Raw genomic sequence first — 16,741 nt, 5'->3', positions numbered from 1 at the left:
AGAAATTTTAGATTGGAAAGTTATTTTCTCTAGTCCCTGGCTAATTCACTGAGCAAACAGCTTCAGAAATTAAGCCTTAACTTGTTAAAAACACAATAAACCTGATTTTATTACAAGCTTTGGCAAGACTGTTCTGCTGCTCAAAGAGCTTTATTGCATGATGAGCAAAGATTTTTGGAGCTCCACCCTGCAGTGTGAACTCATCCCCACCGTGTTTTCTCTTTTAACAGCTTCATAATGGTAGGGGAACACACAAACACAGCTGCTCAAAGGCAACGTGCACCAACGCAGGCTGACAGCAATTTAGCATTTACAAAACACTTTTTCAGGTACAAGAAACTATATATAAAATACATCAGCAAATGCAAATCCAGCCAGGAAAGGTCACACCAAGAAAACACAGCTCTTGACAAAGCAGAATATGTATTAGGGGTGCTTTAAATCAAAATTCTGTTCACATCAAGCCCAGTATACACCTTCTCTTTTAGTCACAGACAGTCCTTAAATATGGCAAAGCACAAGTAATAAAAAACAAAACCAACAAATTCCTGATTCCTGGCATGACCTTTTTATACTGTTCCACCAACATGAACAACATGGGCTTTCACCCCACATTTGATCCCTATATGTCTTCCCTTTATTCATTTTTCTTCCAGCTAAGGCACTAACACTCCCAGCTAATGATGCCTTTAGACCTCGGAGTCTGTGCACACACCAGCTTTCACTGCAGCCACGGTTCCTTCTACCAAAAACTCTGCAGAAGGACAAAGCACAGGAAGGATGGAGAGACTCTCCAGGACCACGCAGGCAGCAGCTGGGTGCAGGGACCTTGAAAGTGCTGCTGGCTCCACCACAGCATCACCAACCCCAAGTACATTTCAGGACATGGTTTTTGTCAAATCATACAGAAACCTTGGTACAACCAGGCCCCACAAGCAACTTCGTGGCTCAATCTCTCTGTCACTGGCTGAGAAAACATAAAGGTGGCTTAATCCAGCGATTGAAAATGCAAGGTCTAAAAAAGCCCAGACTATTTTTAAAAGGCTAAAACAACGTCATGGTGATGGAGGCTGTTCAGCAGAAGGTACAGAAAGGAAACCAGCAGGTTTGGTGGCTGGTTACAGCAGCGGTGGCGTGTCTTCAAACAGCACAGCAAGAGACAAGGTGACAACACGTGCACTCACCGCCTCCTCGCGGGCTGCGCTCCCGGTGCCGTCTTTCAGAAAATCCACCTCGTCCTCAGTTTTCATTTCCAGCTTCCCTGTGAAAACAGAGGGTCCCCAAAGGTAATTTAAAAACAAATTTCTTTCAGTGCTACTAATATTTTCCTGTTTACTCAAAACAGTCTCAAAAAAACCACCCCAAAATGAAAAGAAAGCTCAATGCCCAAACCCCTTCAACAAGTCCATTTAAACCCCTTCAGCAAGTCCATTTGACTTCTAACATCTGGTTTCATTCCTGACTTTCCCCCCTGGTTTTTATTAGTTTTAACAACTATCGTGTCTGGGACCGAAGGAAACTATGAAACAGCAGCAAGCACAGGGTAAAACTCCTGAAAAGCTGAAGGTGAGGCCAAGCACATCTGCATGTATTTGCCCATGTATTTATTTGGCTCCATTTCATCTAGATAAAGAAGCAAAATTTTTGCTGTTTTTCTTCTTACCATAACCCCAAAAAATAACTCAAAAAACCAGCCTTGCCTTCTCTCAAGAGGCATTTTAAGTGTTGAAAAAAAATATATAATCTATAAACTGCAAAAATTCATCCCACCTGCACTGCCTTAAGGATGACAATCCCACCTCTGGACTAGGAAGGCAAACCCTTTTGCTGCCGGAGTTTACAAAGTCACGGTTGATTCTCCCCTTCCTCATGCTCTCACAATGGTGTCACTACCACAGTAATACAAATACCATGTCCCAGCTGCTTTCTCTGCCCAACAAAACTTTCATTAGTCACCATTCCCCAGGGGTTCCCCCAGCTTACCTTTTCCTGGCATGAAGTCAACATCCTAATTCGCTTTCAACCCTAAGCTAATGACTCTCACGACACACGGGACACTTTCTGAGGAGTGAAGCGATTTGACCAAAGCCGCCCAGATGGAAAGTGGCTGTGTCAGGGCTAAACCCCCCCCTCTAATCCCACTCCCTCTCTCATTTCTACTAAAAACAAACACTGGATGGATGACAACGCCTTCTTAAGGGCGACGCGTGTTTGCAGTGAGTTTACCGTTCAGGGATTTAGCAAGCAGAGCCTCCCATCCTCACGGGGAAGTTGATGTTACAACTGTCACCAATGGTTTTCCACTGGCTTCAAATCTACCCTTGATTTTAGGGACTATCTGGTTTTGCAATGATTTTGTCTCAGCTGGATGAGTTTGTGGGCAGACTCAAAAATCAGAGGGAAAGCAACAAATTTCCGTTGAGTGCCACTTGCTGGGAGATCTGCTCGGGGTCACGGCAGTGCCGTGATGGGTCAGATATTGGTCCAAGGACAGAACACTCAAGGAAGAAACATTTAGTGCACTGAGGATGGAAGAAGCAAGGGTGTAGTGATACCCTGTGCTGCCTAAGAACTGGAGGACAAAGATGTGCCCTCAGGATGAAATTCAAGAGAACAACTTTTCGTACTCTGCCACTTTTTCCTAAACTTCTGTTAAGAAAAGTATCTCAAAGGAAAAGCTCTATAATGCTGTCACAGAGGTCTCTGGGCACAGAGCACCTAATTACACATGGGGTCCCATTAGTGACATTTGTTACCTGTTCATCCTGCCACTCTATCAGGGGGAAGGAAATACCAAGTGTTCTTCCATAGGGAAAGTGTCCCTGGTAAGTATGAAGTGAAGACTGGTAGAGTTCAAAATAGGGTGATATACTTCCATCTGTCAGCGAATGTTTTCTTGAAATGCTGAGATCTACAGGAGATACACTGGGATATTTCTCCCAGGAGAAAAGCTATGGAGCAGTAATTACAGTATTTCTTAATCTAACATGACAAACCCCAACCATACAATCTAACGTTGCCAGGTTTGGTTTCTGCCAAGAAACTGCAACTACTCCAAGGTGTTTTGTCAGCATAAATTCATGCCATTTCTTCTCTTCTCACCCAGCCCGGCTACTGTAGTATGATTTCATATCCTAACTCCCTTCTTTTTTAATGAGTAGTATCTACCTGCCTGGCTTGCAAAAAATGTGCTCGCAGAACCCATTACTCAGCTGCAATGCAGTTCTGAGTCTAAAGCCAACAGCAGGAGGAGATGCCTTAGGAAAGCAGGATCTTCCACCTTCATTACCTTCCTTCAGTGTTATGACCAGTCACTAGATATTTGTTTGGATAAGGAAATTAGCCTTTTGAAGTTTTTGCTTAGGGAGTAGGTGGAAACTAAGCAGAGGCAATGAGATAAACAGGTGTATGTTTGGGAGTAGCTCCACAATATAAATAAAAAAATTAAAGAGCTCAATGATTTGGAGTAATGGTAACAGCAATTATCAGCTGATTACATCTCTGATAAGTTACCATGACAATAAAACCCTCTGACTACACGTGTTTCTGAGAAATGGCCTCATGACCTACACTTCCCTTGGGAAGGCTTCATTGTATTCCATTGAAAAAAGATGTGATTCATTGTGTGCACTGACGACTCTGTCGTGGACACAAGATCCTCTGTACAAACCCAGCCTGCAGGGAAAACTGCCCAGCACTGGCACAGCAAAGAAGAATTGAAGGCTACCACTGAAATCATACACAAAATGTGCCACCCAAGGCTAGACATGGACATGAAGAATGTACACAGCAATAATAATAAACAATAAATCAGTTCTCTTGAATTACTGCCATGTCAGAGTTCTAGATGATGCTTCATACAAGGTGAGTTTCTAAAACATTTCGCATAGCAAACTTGGATCCATAGCAGCTGCTTGTCTCTGCTTTAAGCTAATATTTTATTTGCATTTCCCTAACATTTTGCTTCAAAAGAATCCCGAAGTACTTCAAGAGAAATTATTACAGTTGAACTTTTGGTCTGTGCAGCATCTCATTGCAAATAAACAATTTTTGCCTAAGGAGAGGTCAGACCGTTGTATCCCAAGACCTTTTAGATCTAAATCCTTACTTATTTTAAACCAGTAACAGGATCACTTCCTTTCCCCCACCCCTTTCCATATCCTACCACAGAATGATGCCTTAACATCACTATCCTACTTTAGCTACTTTCTTATTGGACTGTCTAGGCCCTTTTCCTTTTAAAACCTTGCCTAGAAAACGTCATGCCTCCAAGAATCCAACCACAGATAAAGACCTGGACTGCACAGAGGGAGCCAACAAAGCCACAGGTTCCCGGGGAAAAAGGAGCCCTGCCAGGTATTGAGTTACAGCCACTCCCATCCTATTGAACTGTCAAACCAACACAGTATTAAAACAGGTTCCTTCTAAAAACAGCTTTCAAATCCACTTCTAAATCTTTCTGCTTATTTACTAATGATCTCCTGACTCATGGTTACTGGTTATCTCTTGACACAGAAGTGTCCTAAAAATCCTGAACTCAATGAAAAAGGGATTTGCTGGACCCACCACCGAGCCCCCCCAATCCTTTCTCCTGCCCCCAGTTATTCTGCCATCATGTATCAGAACAAACGCTTTGCCATCATTCTCTATTGCATTAAGACCAAAAAAACCAAGTCCCAGCATTAAAGCAGTGAAACAGCTTTATAACTTCACAATTTCTTGATTTATATCATAGCAGATTTTTTTTTTAATTGTTTAAATGCTTTGTTTGTTTGTTTGTTTGTTCAGTGCTGGGAAAGCAAGAGGCACTATAGCATTTTCTCACAGCAGAGAAAAAAAAATGGCAACTGAAAAAGTTCAGCTGCTTCCATTTAACAGCTGTCTGAACAGGTGGAATATGAAGATCAGATTAGCTCCATGCTTCAGTACCAAATTCACCTATCATTTAATTCCAGTCTGGAGCAACAAACCCCCCCTTTTTTTTTTGTTATTCAATTTACCCCCTTTTTTTCCCTTTTTGGAGTTACCTTATGATGTTTTCTATTAGCTCCAGTTGCACGGACACCAGGCATCTGAGCTGTCCCCAAGTCCCACCGCTCTCCCCCATCACACTCATCCACGGGGAACGCCCGTTCCGCTTCCCAGCCGACAGCAGCAGGAAAAACTCATCATCTGAGTTCCAGTACTGCTTAAATGCACTGGAAAGCACCACCGGCTGCTCTGCCCGACAAAAAAGCTCTGAAGCCCGGAAAAGAGGGTGGGGGTAGGGCCCGCTGGCTTTTTAAAATGACCTAATGCCGCCAATTAGGAAACAGCTTTGGGCAGTTCAGAGGGACATTTGCAGCTGCTCCAAGTAGACAAGCAAAGAAAAGGCAGGACAGCCCCGTTGAACCCTCTGATTCCATCTTAGCAAAAATAAAGGGGAGAGAATAGCACTAAGGAAATGAACCCTCATGCCCACATGAAAGCATCTAACTCGAAGATTAAGTATTCCAAATACCTTACTCCCATTCATTCCTTCTTAGGGAGGATTCGTGTGCTAGAAATTCTTCTGTACAAAGTCAAAGGAGATGATGTCCTGTTCTTACCTCCAGCGCCATCCCAGCATTTGAATTGGAAGGTTTTATATGTAATTTCAAAATTTTCCTTTCTCAGAAGAAAAACCCCAAACCCCTACAACTTCCTCTGCAGCGCAGGCTTACAGCTCTTACTTCCTTTGCTGATGAGATGCTAGAGGGCACGCCTACAAAGAAAATCTAAAAAGTAGGAAACCAAAGGATTTTTCCTACCTGTGAGAGGCTCAGCTCCTTGCACTGCCAGGCTGACATTCTTCTTCTTTGCTGAGGAACTTAAATCCATTTCTCCATTAAGGCTGACTCCAACGTCCACTGCAACCTGGGGCTCAAGCACCCCTTTTTCTGGGGCTGGTAATTCAGAGGAACAAGGTGTCTCTGCTGCAAAAACCACTGCATCAAAGCTTTTTACTGTTTTAGGAACTTTATCCAGAGAGGCGCCATCGTCTGCCGATACCAAACTCTTCACTCCCTCATTTTCCAGTGACTCAACAGCAAGTAAACGGCAGGAACACGGTGAGAAGGGCAATTCAGGTACATCTTGGCTTTGCTTTCCATCAGGCTCATTCAAAGCCTCCCCTTGAGCTGCTTTCCCAACAGGACCAGCATCTGTCTCACTGGCCGGACAAACAGTGTCGGTGCTGGAGTCGCTGTCGCACGTGGGCTCCTCTGCGATGGGCTGGAGTGCAGCCCGGGGAAGCACACTCTCCGAATCCTCCTGCTCCTCCGGATATGCTGCCACAGGGGTCATCGTCACCGGCCTCAGTACTTCCTTACCCTCACAGGCATCACTTGGGGCTCCCGTTTCTGAGGTGTCCTTTAACTCGGGGGTGCTGCTGTGCGGGGAGATCCGCTGCAGGGTCTGACTGGGATCACGTTCTTGGTTCAGCCCTGCTTTCAGACAGGGGTCACTCTCCGCACCCAGTGACTCATCTGCTGGTGCAGGTCCGTGCATGGTGCCTTCTCCTGTGGCCACTGCTCCGGCCTTGCACGCTTCTTCAGGTTGGACTGTCTCTTTCAGCCCAGCATCCACATTGCTGCTGCCCACCACGGGTCCCCCGAGACTGCAGGCAGAGGGTTTCACAACAGCAGCAGGAAGTTCCTCTGACAAAACCTGCTCCTTGCCATTCGCATGAGCCTCCCACTCAGGCTCATCTTTGCCTCCTTCAGCCTGAGAGAGGCCCTGCTCCAGGGAGCCCTCATCCCCAGCACGGTCCCCAGGCCTGCCGGCAGCTACCCCACCGTGCTGCCAGGAGAGCTCTGCTGAGTCTGCCCCCACCGCCACTGCTTCCTGGTTTTGTTTAGAGTCCTCATTATGAATTGCAGAGGGTGTGCCCATTAAATTATCCTTGGCACAGTCTGCACCACTGGCACATGGCACTAATCCAGAGTCATTACCTTGCAGAGCTGCCTCCTGCCCAGGAGGTGCCACTGCAGCATCTCCCTCCTGACTCAGAGCCGGTCCCTCTTCTCTGGGCAGGGGAGTGGGCGATTTCACTTCATTGTTCAGCCCCTGCTGCTCTGAAGCACTTTCTGCTGTCTCTGCTTGGGTCTGGGCAGGCTCCTTCTCTGCCAGGCCTGTGCTCACGTCCTCTGGAGGGAGCGAAGCAGGTTCATGTTCGCTCTCCTGAGCAGTGACTGGTTTGAAGCTGTTGCCCATTTCATCTTTATTGCCACTTTGAGCAGCAGAAAGGCAATAGCCATCAACTTCCTGGCCTGCAGAATTTACACTTCCTCCATCTCTGGGGCTGCTGGTATCAGTTCCCACTGGCTCCTTTTCACTGCTCTCCATTGTTTCAGCCTCATGGTCAGTGATCTCACTGCTCTCCTGGCAATGTTCAGGTTCTGCACCGCTTCCACCAACATCGCTGTTTTCAGGTTCAGCATCAGCGCCATCAGTTTCCACATTGCCTGCCAGTGAGGGCAAGCTGGATTTTCCATCTGTGCAACCTGCTTCCACCTGCCTTTCTCGCTCCTTGCTCTTACTGCTGTGATGGATCTCTGAACCAGGATCAGGTTTTGATGCACATGCAGGAACCTTCACCCCATTCACTGCTGGTATTCCTTCCCCAGTGCTTGCAGTAATATCCTGCCTTGCTGTGACACAGGCATTGCCTTGGCTTTCCACGAAGTCACCGTTTACCTGAGCAGTGCACGATCCAGTCTCTTTGTTATCGCCAGTCTTGCAAAGGTCATCAGGGACATCGCCAGTGCCACCACCTGCATTTGTACCGTCCCAGGCCGGTGCCACTCCCATGTTTGCATCCTCCCCATCTAAACACTCAGTGCCATTAAAATCACTGAGTAAGGGCTGAGCAGCACTGGCTGACTCCTCCTCAGCTGGAGATTCCTCTTCCAGGTTTGCAGTCCTCTTGCCCGCCTCTGCCATCCCATCCTCTCCCTGCCGCTGGCTCGCAGCCCTCTCAGCGGCCCCGGTACAGTTCCTGCATTCAGCCTGGCCCATAACCACATCCAGGCCCTCCGAGGAAGCTGGGGCTTCACCTGCAGCTGCAACCACAGCAGCAGCACTGCCAGCTGCACACTGCTCGGCACCTCGCACTTCCTGATGGGCAATATCTGTACTGCCCAAGCCAGCCTGATCCAGAACAACTCCAGCAGATGTCATTCCAGCTGCCTCATTTGTATTTCCAGAGGGTGGAAGATTTACAGCACCGTTTACACTTGCACACGGGCTCACAGTGCATTCCTTCTCATCTGATACAGTCCCAGAGCCTTCAGCAGAGGTTGGCCCCACCTCTTCCTTTTTACACAATATCTCTGTGTTTTTACTTTCACAGAATGACTCTGGGCTGTTTCCATCCCCCAGGCTAACCAAGTTATTGGGTGCATCATTAGAAGTTCCCAAACTCCTGCTGTTGCATTTCTCCTTCTGCTGGGTTTGGTCTGAGAGCTGCCCAAAGTCCAGGTGAACCAGATCAGATGGGTTTTCCTGCCTTTCTTCTCCTGCCATTTCTTCAAGGCTCTGAGAGGTAGTGGTCAGGCGACCATCTGGCTCTGCTCCTTTAGCACAGCTGTCTCCAGAATCCCCCAGTACAGGCTCTGTCTGCTGTCTCGAACTCTGTAACAAGACACATACACACACACAAAAAAAGTGTTACTTTACTCTGTCACACAATTACCCTGTCTCCATTATGTGCAAGATCTTTATCTACACAATCCTACTCCACTTGACTCCCACTCCCTCTGTAGCTCTACCTAGTGTCACCCAGGACAGAGTTATAAATATACTTCAGTGGGTATTTTACATGTTGCTTTTGGAACAAGGTAATACTGAAATTATTAGAATGACAGAAGCATTTGTTGAAAAGAGCATCTGAAGGTCATCTAGTCCAACCACCTGCCTGAGACTGGACTGCTGCCAATGCAACATCAGGTCAACCATGACTTTATCTTGCCAAGTCCCCAAAACTTCCAATGATAGAGTACCCAAGCCTCTCTGGGCAATCTGTTCTCATGCCACACCACCCTCCCACGAAGAATTTTTTCCTAATGGTCAGACTGAACACCCCGAAGCTGAAATCTGTCCCTCTACTCCCTTGCTACACCATCTGCCACCACTGAGAAGAACTGTAATCTTGGTAATTGCTCTTCAAGCAGTTGTAGTCATATTTCTTGAGTGCACTTAAATTCAAGATTAGTAAACAGCAGAATTCAGTCTACCAAATAATGCAAATATATACCAGTACAGTCCCAAAGGGCTTTAAGCAAATGCTGTTTAAGAGCAACCTCAGATCCCTGCCCAACACTGCTCCCCAGCTCTCACCAGCATTGCTCAATTTACTCTACATGGATGGAAATGCTATTTCAGACTTGGGCATTGGTTGACACTGTCCAAACACACCACTGCTCCTAGGACTGAACTAATCATCTAATCTATTCCTGAGAATTGCAGGCGTAATTAAATATCTGAAATTTATTTCCTAAATGGAAATAAAAATTTCAAAATTATGACATACTATTAAAATTAATATATGCATTATCATGGAACAGTAGCAACATATTCAATTCCTCCTCTAATCTGCATTTTCCTTCCAGAGCATCTGCTTTGTCAAGCTTTTATAGTTTGATACAATCAAATCTTTACTTAAAAAGAACCGCCTGTTTCAATAGCTCCTTTCATATTCTCTTCTCTGCAGAAGAGAATACATCAACGTTCACATCTTAGAAGAAGAGGCTTATTAAATTAACGAGCAACCCCAATCCCTCAACGTACACCCCACAGAGCTCCCTTGGTTTGCTTGGGGCTTTGCACCATAAACTTTCCAAGGTCACACTGGTTTCTTGCTAAGTGCCTGTGACTCTCCACAAACACAAAACTCTAATGAACTGTGTGAAATCTGAGGGGTTTTTTTGCATTTCTGTGTAAAAATATTAAAAAAAAACCACAACAAACGTGTCCTAGAAGTCTAACTTGAACAGCTCCCTGTAAATCTTAAGACTTCTCAGAGAAACTGAAATTCATACCAAAAATGTCAGCCTAAACACCCTGAATATTAAAGTGGCCAATATGTTAAATGATGCATCACAGGGAACTTCTGGGTATTGCATATACAAATAGTGGCTAAAATCATCACTGCTACCTCGAGGATATTGTGTTTACTTGTCTTGCCGTGCTCTGAGGTTTGCAAACATTGAGCAGTGCCACAGAATCACTGAATCACGGACCATTAAATGTACTTCTGGTCAGTTTGCCATGAATCTCCCTCCTCTTCAAAACAATCCTGCTACCCAGCTCCCATATATGCTGTCAGCTACGCCAGAACTCCCTGAGGCTTCCCAAGACCGGTTAGCATTGGAGGCATGGCATCTCTGTGCTTGTGTAGCACCAGGGATGGGACACAGGGCTCTGCATGCAGCGGTACCCACAGGCTGCAGCTACTTCTTGCAAGGGCAAACAGACCCTGTGCCAGGGGTCTGGTGGCTGTAACCCCACAGCAGAGCATGGACACCATGCTTCTGGCTCCTAGCCAGGATGGACAGACACCGACAACAGTGACACTTGGGAACAAGCAAGATTTTCAAAAGGAGCGGTCGCAGCAGCCCCAACATCCTCACAGTGAAGTTACTCTGCTGATAGCCTGAAAAATATAGCCATCACCAAAGGAAGCCAACTGGCTTTCAACTGACCTGAAATAAACCTAAATGAAATAATTACAGGGCTGCTTTCCAAATTCAAATCAGATTAGATGTGAAATAAAACAGTGGTGGAAAGAAAAGTCTATTTCTGATTTCATTGTCAGGCAAAATGTACTCATCTGGCATTTGCACAAGCAAACAAGCAGTGAGCTGGATATGTTGGCCATGCTTTAGTGTCTTTTGATAGAAAGGGCAAGAGATTTCATGGTTAGCCACTCATGCCACCAACTCCTGTTGAGATCTGGAGAAATTAACATCTCAGGTACCATGGGGAGGGGGAAAATGGCCCAGGATGGTCCATACCTCTGAACATCCTCCCAGCTGCTTCCAGTAGACAACTCTCCCCTCCCTTAGATAAAGGAACAAAAATACCCTGTTATTTAGATCCTGCACCTCTGCAACAGCAGCTACATGAGCCGATGAAGGAACACCCACAAGTGATGGTAGCTGCTCAAGACAGAGGGTGTTTCTGGGAAATGGCACAGAAGTGTTCTGCTGTTTCACCTTCCCATCCCAACTGAGACTTTGAAGCAGGGAGAGGAAGCCCTTCCAAAGCCCCGCAGCTCCTGCTGTCCAACCACCATGGGGTCTGAGAGGAGCACAGTGAAGGAAGCACTACAGACACGTACCTTTTGTGGCCAAGGCAGGCTCATCCTACACTGAGGTGTTATGGAGACAGTTTTTTTCTCCTGCCCCAGAGACTTTCCCCTCAGACTCATCTCTGACTGTGAACTTTCTGTCTGAACAGACATGCCCACTGTGCTCACTGCCCACAAAGCCAGCCTCACTCCAGAACCAACCTTTAGCTGCCCAACAGCTGCCAGAGGACAGCATGTCTCCAGGGTGGTCTCCCTGCCCATCCAAGCGGGTCCCAAGCTAATGGAGAAGGCAAGAGGGGGGAGCAGAGAGAGTCCACAAGACAAAACAGAGCAGACATTGCACAGCCCTGAGCCTGCTCCTCTTCTGAGAGAGAACATTTGCTGCCTAATACAGCTTTATCAGATCTCCCCATGCTCAAACAGGAAGAAAACAGGCAGGCGTCATAACGACATCCAAAAAACGCCTAAAGAAATATGCCCTGAAGGATGCCTATCTATTGAGAGCCCTCCCCAGGTGCTAAGCAGCAACCAGGCAGCTCTGTCTCTCCTTCACCACCTCAGCCTTTTCCTCACCTTGTGCTGGTGGCTCTGCATGTGCATCTGGAGGTGCCGTATGTCCCTCTCCCAGCTGGACGCCGCCCCTTCCTTGGCCTCAGCCGTCAGCAGGTACACGTCGAGCCCGCGGTGGTGCTTCACGCTGTAGTCCCCCGAGTGCACCGTGTGGGACAGGGTGCTCCACGAGTCTGGCTCCCTGGCCTCCTCCCTGCCATAAAAAAAAAAACAGGGGCAGGTTAATGAGCGGGTGAGGAGGGGATGCTGCGTGGCAGGACACGCACGCTCTCCTTCACTCTAGACAGTCATCTAATCATCGGCCCGAGCGAAGCACAGCGCCGGCTCCAGGGCCAGACAGACAAATACGCAATGCACGCCTGGCCTTGAAAATTAATGTGATTTAGAGTTAATGCCAGCCACAAGCTTTATTTCACAAGGTCCTTCTCAGGTAGAGAGACCTGCAGTTTTTACCCTAGACCGTGACAGACTAGCAGCAGAGGGCACAACTACTTTTAAAATTGAATTTATCACAGGTGGAGACTAACAAAGCAGCTGCCAAAGAACAACAGGCACCTGAAAGACAGACCTGCAAAGGCACAAGTTGGAGGGAACAAGGATTGACACAGATGCTACAACTTCTACACCAAAACCAGCACACTGCTCACAAACACCCAACCGCCATCAAATCATAGCAATTTTGTCACTCCTGAAATGAATTTAACTTGCTCTGTGAAACTGCCTCTGTGCAAGACCTTCTCAGTATTGTGAGACAGCTGTTCTTTGGCAGCATTATTACGGTTTTTCTTTGCACCAATCAAAAGGAAAAAAAAGGAAAAAAAAGATGCTATAGATCAGAATGAAAAAATAACTCAGTAGGTAAATGTACTCAACAGACATTTCTATTGAGTTGTCTCTTTTTGAATGTCAAACGCTGATTTTGCAGACCTTTCTACTCAAAGCAGTAATTCCTCAGGTCTCACTGAGCTGCACAGTGGCTACACCGGCCCTTTAAGGGTGTGAGGAAACACTGAGGTGCTCTTCTAAAGCTTCAGGTTCACAGATTTCATTTTGAATCAGAACTGTTTCAGGAAACCCAAAATCTGTTTTAATCATCCCAGCCAGAGCAGCTTGTGCTGCGCCCCACCAAGCCCTGCATCCCCGAGGAGAGACATGGAGCCAAACAGGAATGTTGCAGGAACAGAAGATGCTGACCTGCTCAAGGGTGTGAGAAATGGGAATTTCTCTGTCTTCCTTTTTTCCAGGGCTGCGTTTACTGAGACCTAGCCCCAGCAGAGAATTGGGTGGGTGGTTGGACTAGATGACCTTTAAAGGTCCCTTCTAATCCAAACTATTCCATGATTCTACAATGTCCCTTCCCCACTGCAGAGAATCAGCCATCCCTAGATCTCCCTCTGCAGCACAGCTACAGATTTCCCTGGAAGTGGCAGAGTTGTGAACTTTTTTTCAAATAATTTGGAATTAAAAAAAGTACATATACAGCAAACGTATGCCATCAACCAAGTAAAACTACATATAGATTTCAGCTTCTTTACTGACAGGTTTGTTACTTTAAAACTTGCAAACCTTTCTTATGGGCAAGTGCCCACCAGCAAACCTCAGGGCTCTCCGGGATGCCACGCAATTTAGAAAGCAAAGTCATAATGAGCAAATGACACCATGATCAGCAACAGGAATGGGCAGAGCAGGGTGGGGAAACAGTCAAACAGTTCATTACATGGCAGAGAAACCTGTGCAGGCGATGGTGGTGGCAGTGACTGTCCCTGCTCTGCCTTGGTAAAACGATCTACTCCCTTCTGTGACTCATTTTGGGTTAAATCTTACAGGAAATTCAGACAGAGCAAACCTATGACTTCCACCATTCAAATCAATTGCCTTCAGCAGAATTACACTTGATATAAGCTGAATCAATATTTCCATAGAGAAACAGAATGAAGCATCCAGTTTCTGGTGGTGATTAGCATAAATCCACAGAGGCACTCAAGTCAACTGAGCCATTAGAAGTGACTAAAGAAATGACCTTCCTTTATCAAGGAAACACAGACATTTCTGTCTGCAGTCTTTTTCTTTTCAGATGTCATGTATGAGAAACCACTGTACTCAGGGCCACTCTCAGAGTACAACGAGGCAGTGAGCACAAAACCCACAGTCACCCACTCATGGGGACAGCAGCAGCCAGATAAAAGAACTGAGTACAATAAATCTGCTCTACTTTCCCATCAGCTTCAAGGACACTTGGAGGCATCTCCCAATCAGCACCCACAAAGCAGCCTGCGTGACTTGCTGAGCCTCAAAGGACCCTCAGTGACTTCAAAAGCCTGGAAATCTGGAGCAAGATGACAGGCAGAGTCTCCTGTAGCACCGTGAGTGTGCCCCCACCCCTCCAGCAACCCGCCACCTTCACACGGCCCAGACAGATCAAATAATCACTTCTGCTTACAAAGACAGCACTTTCTTTTCATACTCAGGCTGCCAGTCTGTGTTACAATTCATGAAAAGCTTTAAACCTTTTGAGAAACCAAGTTCTTTTTCACATCCAGCCAAGTACAAACTCCAAGCTCTCAGTTTTAGTAGCAATAAGAAAATGAATGGCTCAATCTATTGACTCCTTCATATCATCCCCTTCATAAACTGTTCCATTCCAGCACTATGGTCTGCAGCAGAGAGGACAAATGGGGATCTGCAAGTGTTAACTCATTTTCACACAGCTATTCCTGCTGCTCAGGGAATCACTTCCAAGGCCACTTCCAAGCTCATATGAAGACACTCCTGCTCATTTGTCTTCATACCCTAAGCTTCACTGTTTGTTCCTGTCCTGCATGTCTCACTGCAAACCCTGTTTTTTATTGAGAGATGACAAAAACACACTTTCCTCCAGGAAAAAAAGCTTTGCAGTCATGTATTTTGTACTTCCTGGCTGTGAAAGATGTTTATTTTGTCCAGACTTGGAATTTTTGTCCTGGTTGTATAGAAGTGCATACCCAAGCTGATCTGCTGGGAGATAAAAACAGATATGCAAATATTTACTGCAGATTTATTAACAAAAATATGTATACAAATTCCAACCTTCAAGAAGTCTGAAAATCTGCTTCTGTTCAGCACAAAAATCCAGCTTACTGCAGTTTGCCAGCAACAAAGGAAATCTGTCCATCCTGGGTCAATTCTTTCTCATTCTCCTTTTTCAACAGCTTCCCATCAAAATACAAAACAGATACCAAGTGAACTGAAAATTTCATATGAATCATCTCCAAGCCCAACTTTTGCAGGAGAAAGTATCTTGTTAAAAAAAGCAAGATAGTGTTCACTTAGAGCTGATAGTCTTTACTAGCTCTACCCTCTGCCCAACCATGCCATGCCATGTCCCACTAAAAAAGCCTGGAAGAAGTCCTCCAGCTCTTGCCCTTGCTGCTTTCCTGTTCCACGGAGGTAAACCCAGAAGGAAAACTGCTCGGTGCAAGAAAGGACAGACTTTCCAGCCTGCCCTTCATCTGCAGAAAGGTGGCCCAAAGAAGGATGCCAACCCCAAACAGGGAGATAGGAGAAGCAAACAAAGCTCCAAAGTACTCTCAGGCCATGCCCTGTTCCATCTGGGTGCTGATCAGATTGCTGAAACCACAGGAACACCTCCTGCCCATCTGGCATGTAAGATAAAATGACAGACCATAGAATCACAGAATGGTTTGAGTTGGAAAGGACCTTCAAGACTGTCTAGTTCCAACATGGGCTGAGAGAACTTCCACTAGACCAGACTGCTCCAAGCCCAATCCAAGCTGGCTTTGAACACTTCCAGGTATGGGGGACATAAGTAAGTAATTTTTTTTAATTAACCCTCCCAGCATTGCCCAAGCAGACTCATCTCTTTTCAGGAAGAAGCCACACACTGTACTCATGTGCTGACTCTCTTCTCATCTCGCGGAGGAGAGGAAAGTGCCTGCACCGGGACAGCACAGCTCCTGGCTTCCTGCAGATACAGGCAAGAGATTTTTAAGACAAGGGAAGATAAATGAGAAAGGGAGAACAAAAAAACCTCTGAGTTAAAAGCTCTGCCCACCCTCAAAAGCTGCAGGAACTGTGCTTGGTAATAATTTGAAATTCAGCAGTGCCGGTGTTCGCAGCTGGCGCATCTTCCCGTACCCAGATATCAGGTTTGAACCGGAGGGCAGAGGAAGAGAAGGGAGGAAGAGATCAGAAGATGAAGAAAAAAGCCTCAATGAATTAAGCAAAACCTCATATTAGGAAGATTTATCCCACAGTTTTATAAAGGGGCAAGGAAAGCAGTGTGGGAACTCAAGGTGTTATTTCCTGGGGATTTCCTTCAGATTTCCGAGCTGAAACAAAACAAACTGAGCAGCACTGTCAGCTCTTAGGATCTTATTACAAGCCTGACAACAGCTGTGGGTTTATTCTGAAAGCACCAGCTCCTAGATTCATGTGACAAATTAAAAAACATTTCTTATGTAAGAAAATGCTACATATTGATTGCTAATTTGAATAGTTTTGATATTGAAGGAAAGAGTTGAAGTTCATCTGAAGAAGAAATAATTACTAACCCCTCACAAACTGCAGTAGGTTCCAACACCAAATTGAATTCAGGATTGTATAACCTATCCTTCAATATCAGATTAAATATTTAATAAATGGATTCAAAATATTTAATGCTAACTTTTCGGTCCCTTGATCAACACACTATATAGTAGTAAATTATGGAGAGAAAAAGCTGGCCTGGTCTCTCAACAGTTGTTTGCACACATATCCTAAGGAAGCATGTCCAGTATTTCCTACCACAAAGGGTCTGTGCTCCTAAACTCATGCATTTCTTAGGCTCCTATGTTAATTATACAT

The 16,741-nt window shown here is 45.8% G+C and overlaps 1 protein-coding gene across 1 annotated transcript in view; it reads right to left on the bottom strand.

Annotated features, from left to right (window-relative positions):
• Positions 1–711: 711 nt before the first annotated feature.
• Positions 712–16,741, bottom strand: part of LOC114058005 (A-kinase anchor protein 13-like) — a 58,315-nt gene continuing 42,285 nt past the window's right edge. Inside the window, exons 5-8 of the mRNA XM_027884934.1 lie at positions 11,903–12,092; positions 5,790–8,652; positions 1,185–1,261; positions 712–724 (exon numbers count right to left, since the gene is read on the bottom strand). Coding sequence (XP_027740735.1) covers positions 722–724; positions 1,185–1,261; positions 5,790–8,652; positions 11,903–12,092 — 3,133 coding nt within the window. The 3' untranslated portion in view covers positions 712–721. The remainder of the gene's footprint in view (positions 725–1,184; positions 1,262–5,789; positions 8,653–11,902; positions 12,093–16,741) is intronic.

Source organism: Empidonax traillii, unplaced genomic scaffold (genome assembly GCF_003031625.1).
Source record: "Empidonax traillii isolate 1590-97213 ecotype Southwest subspecies unplaced genomic scaffold, ASM303162v1 scaffold158:size1480230, whole genome shotgun sequence".
NCBI classification, from domain to species: Eukaryota; Metazoa; Chordata; class Aves; order Passeriformes; family Tyrannidae; genus Empidonax; species Empidonax traillii.
This window is presented reverse-complemented; position numbering and strand designations above follow the sequence as displayed.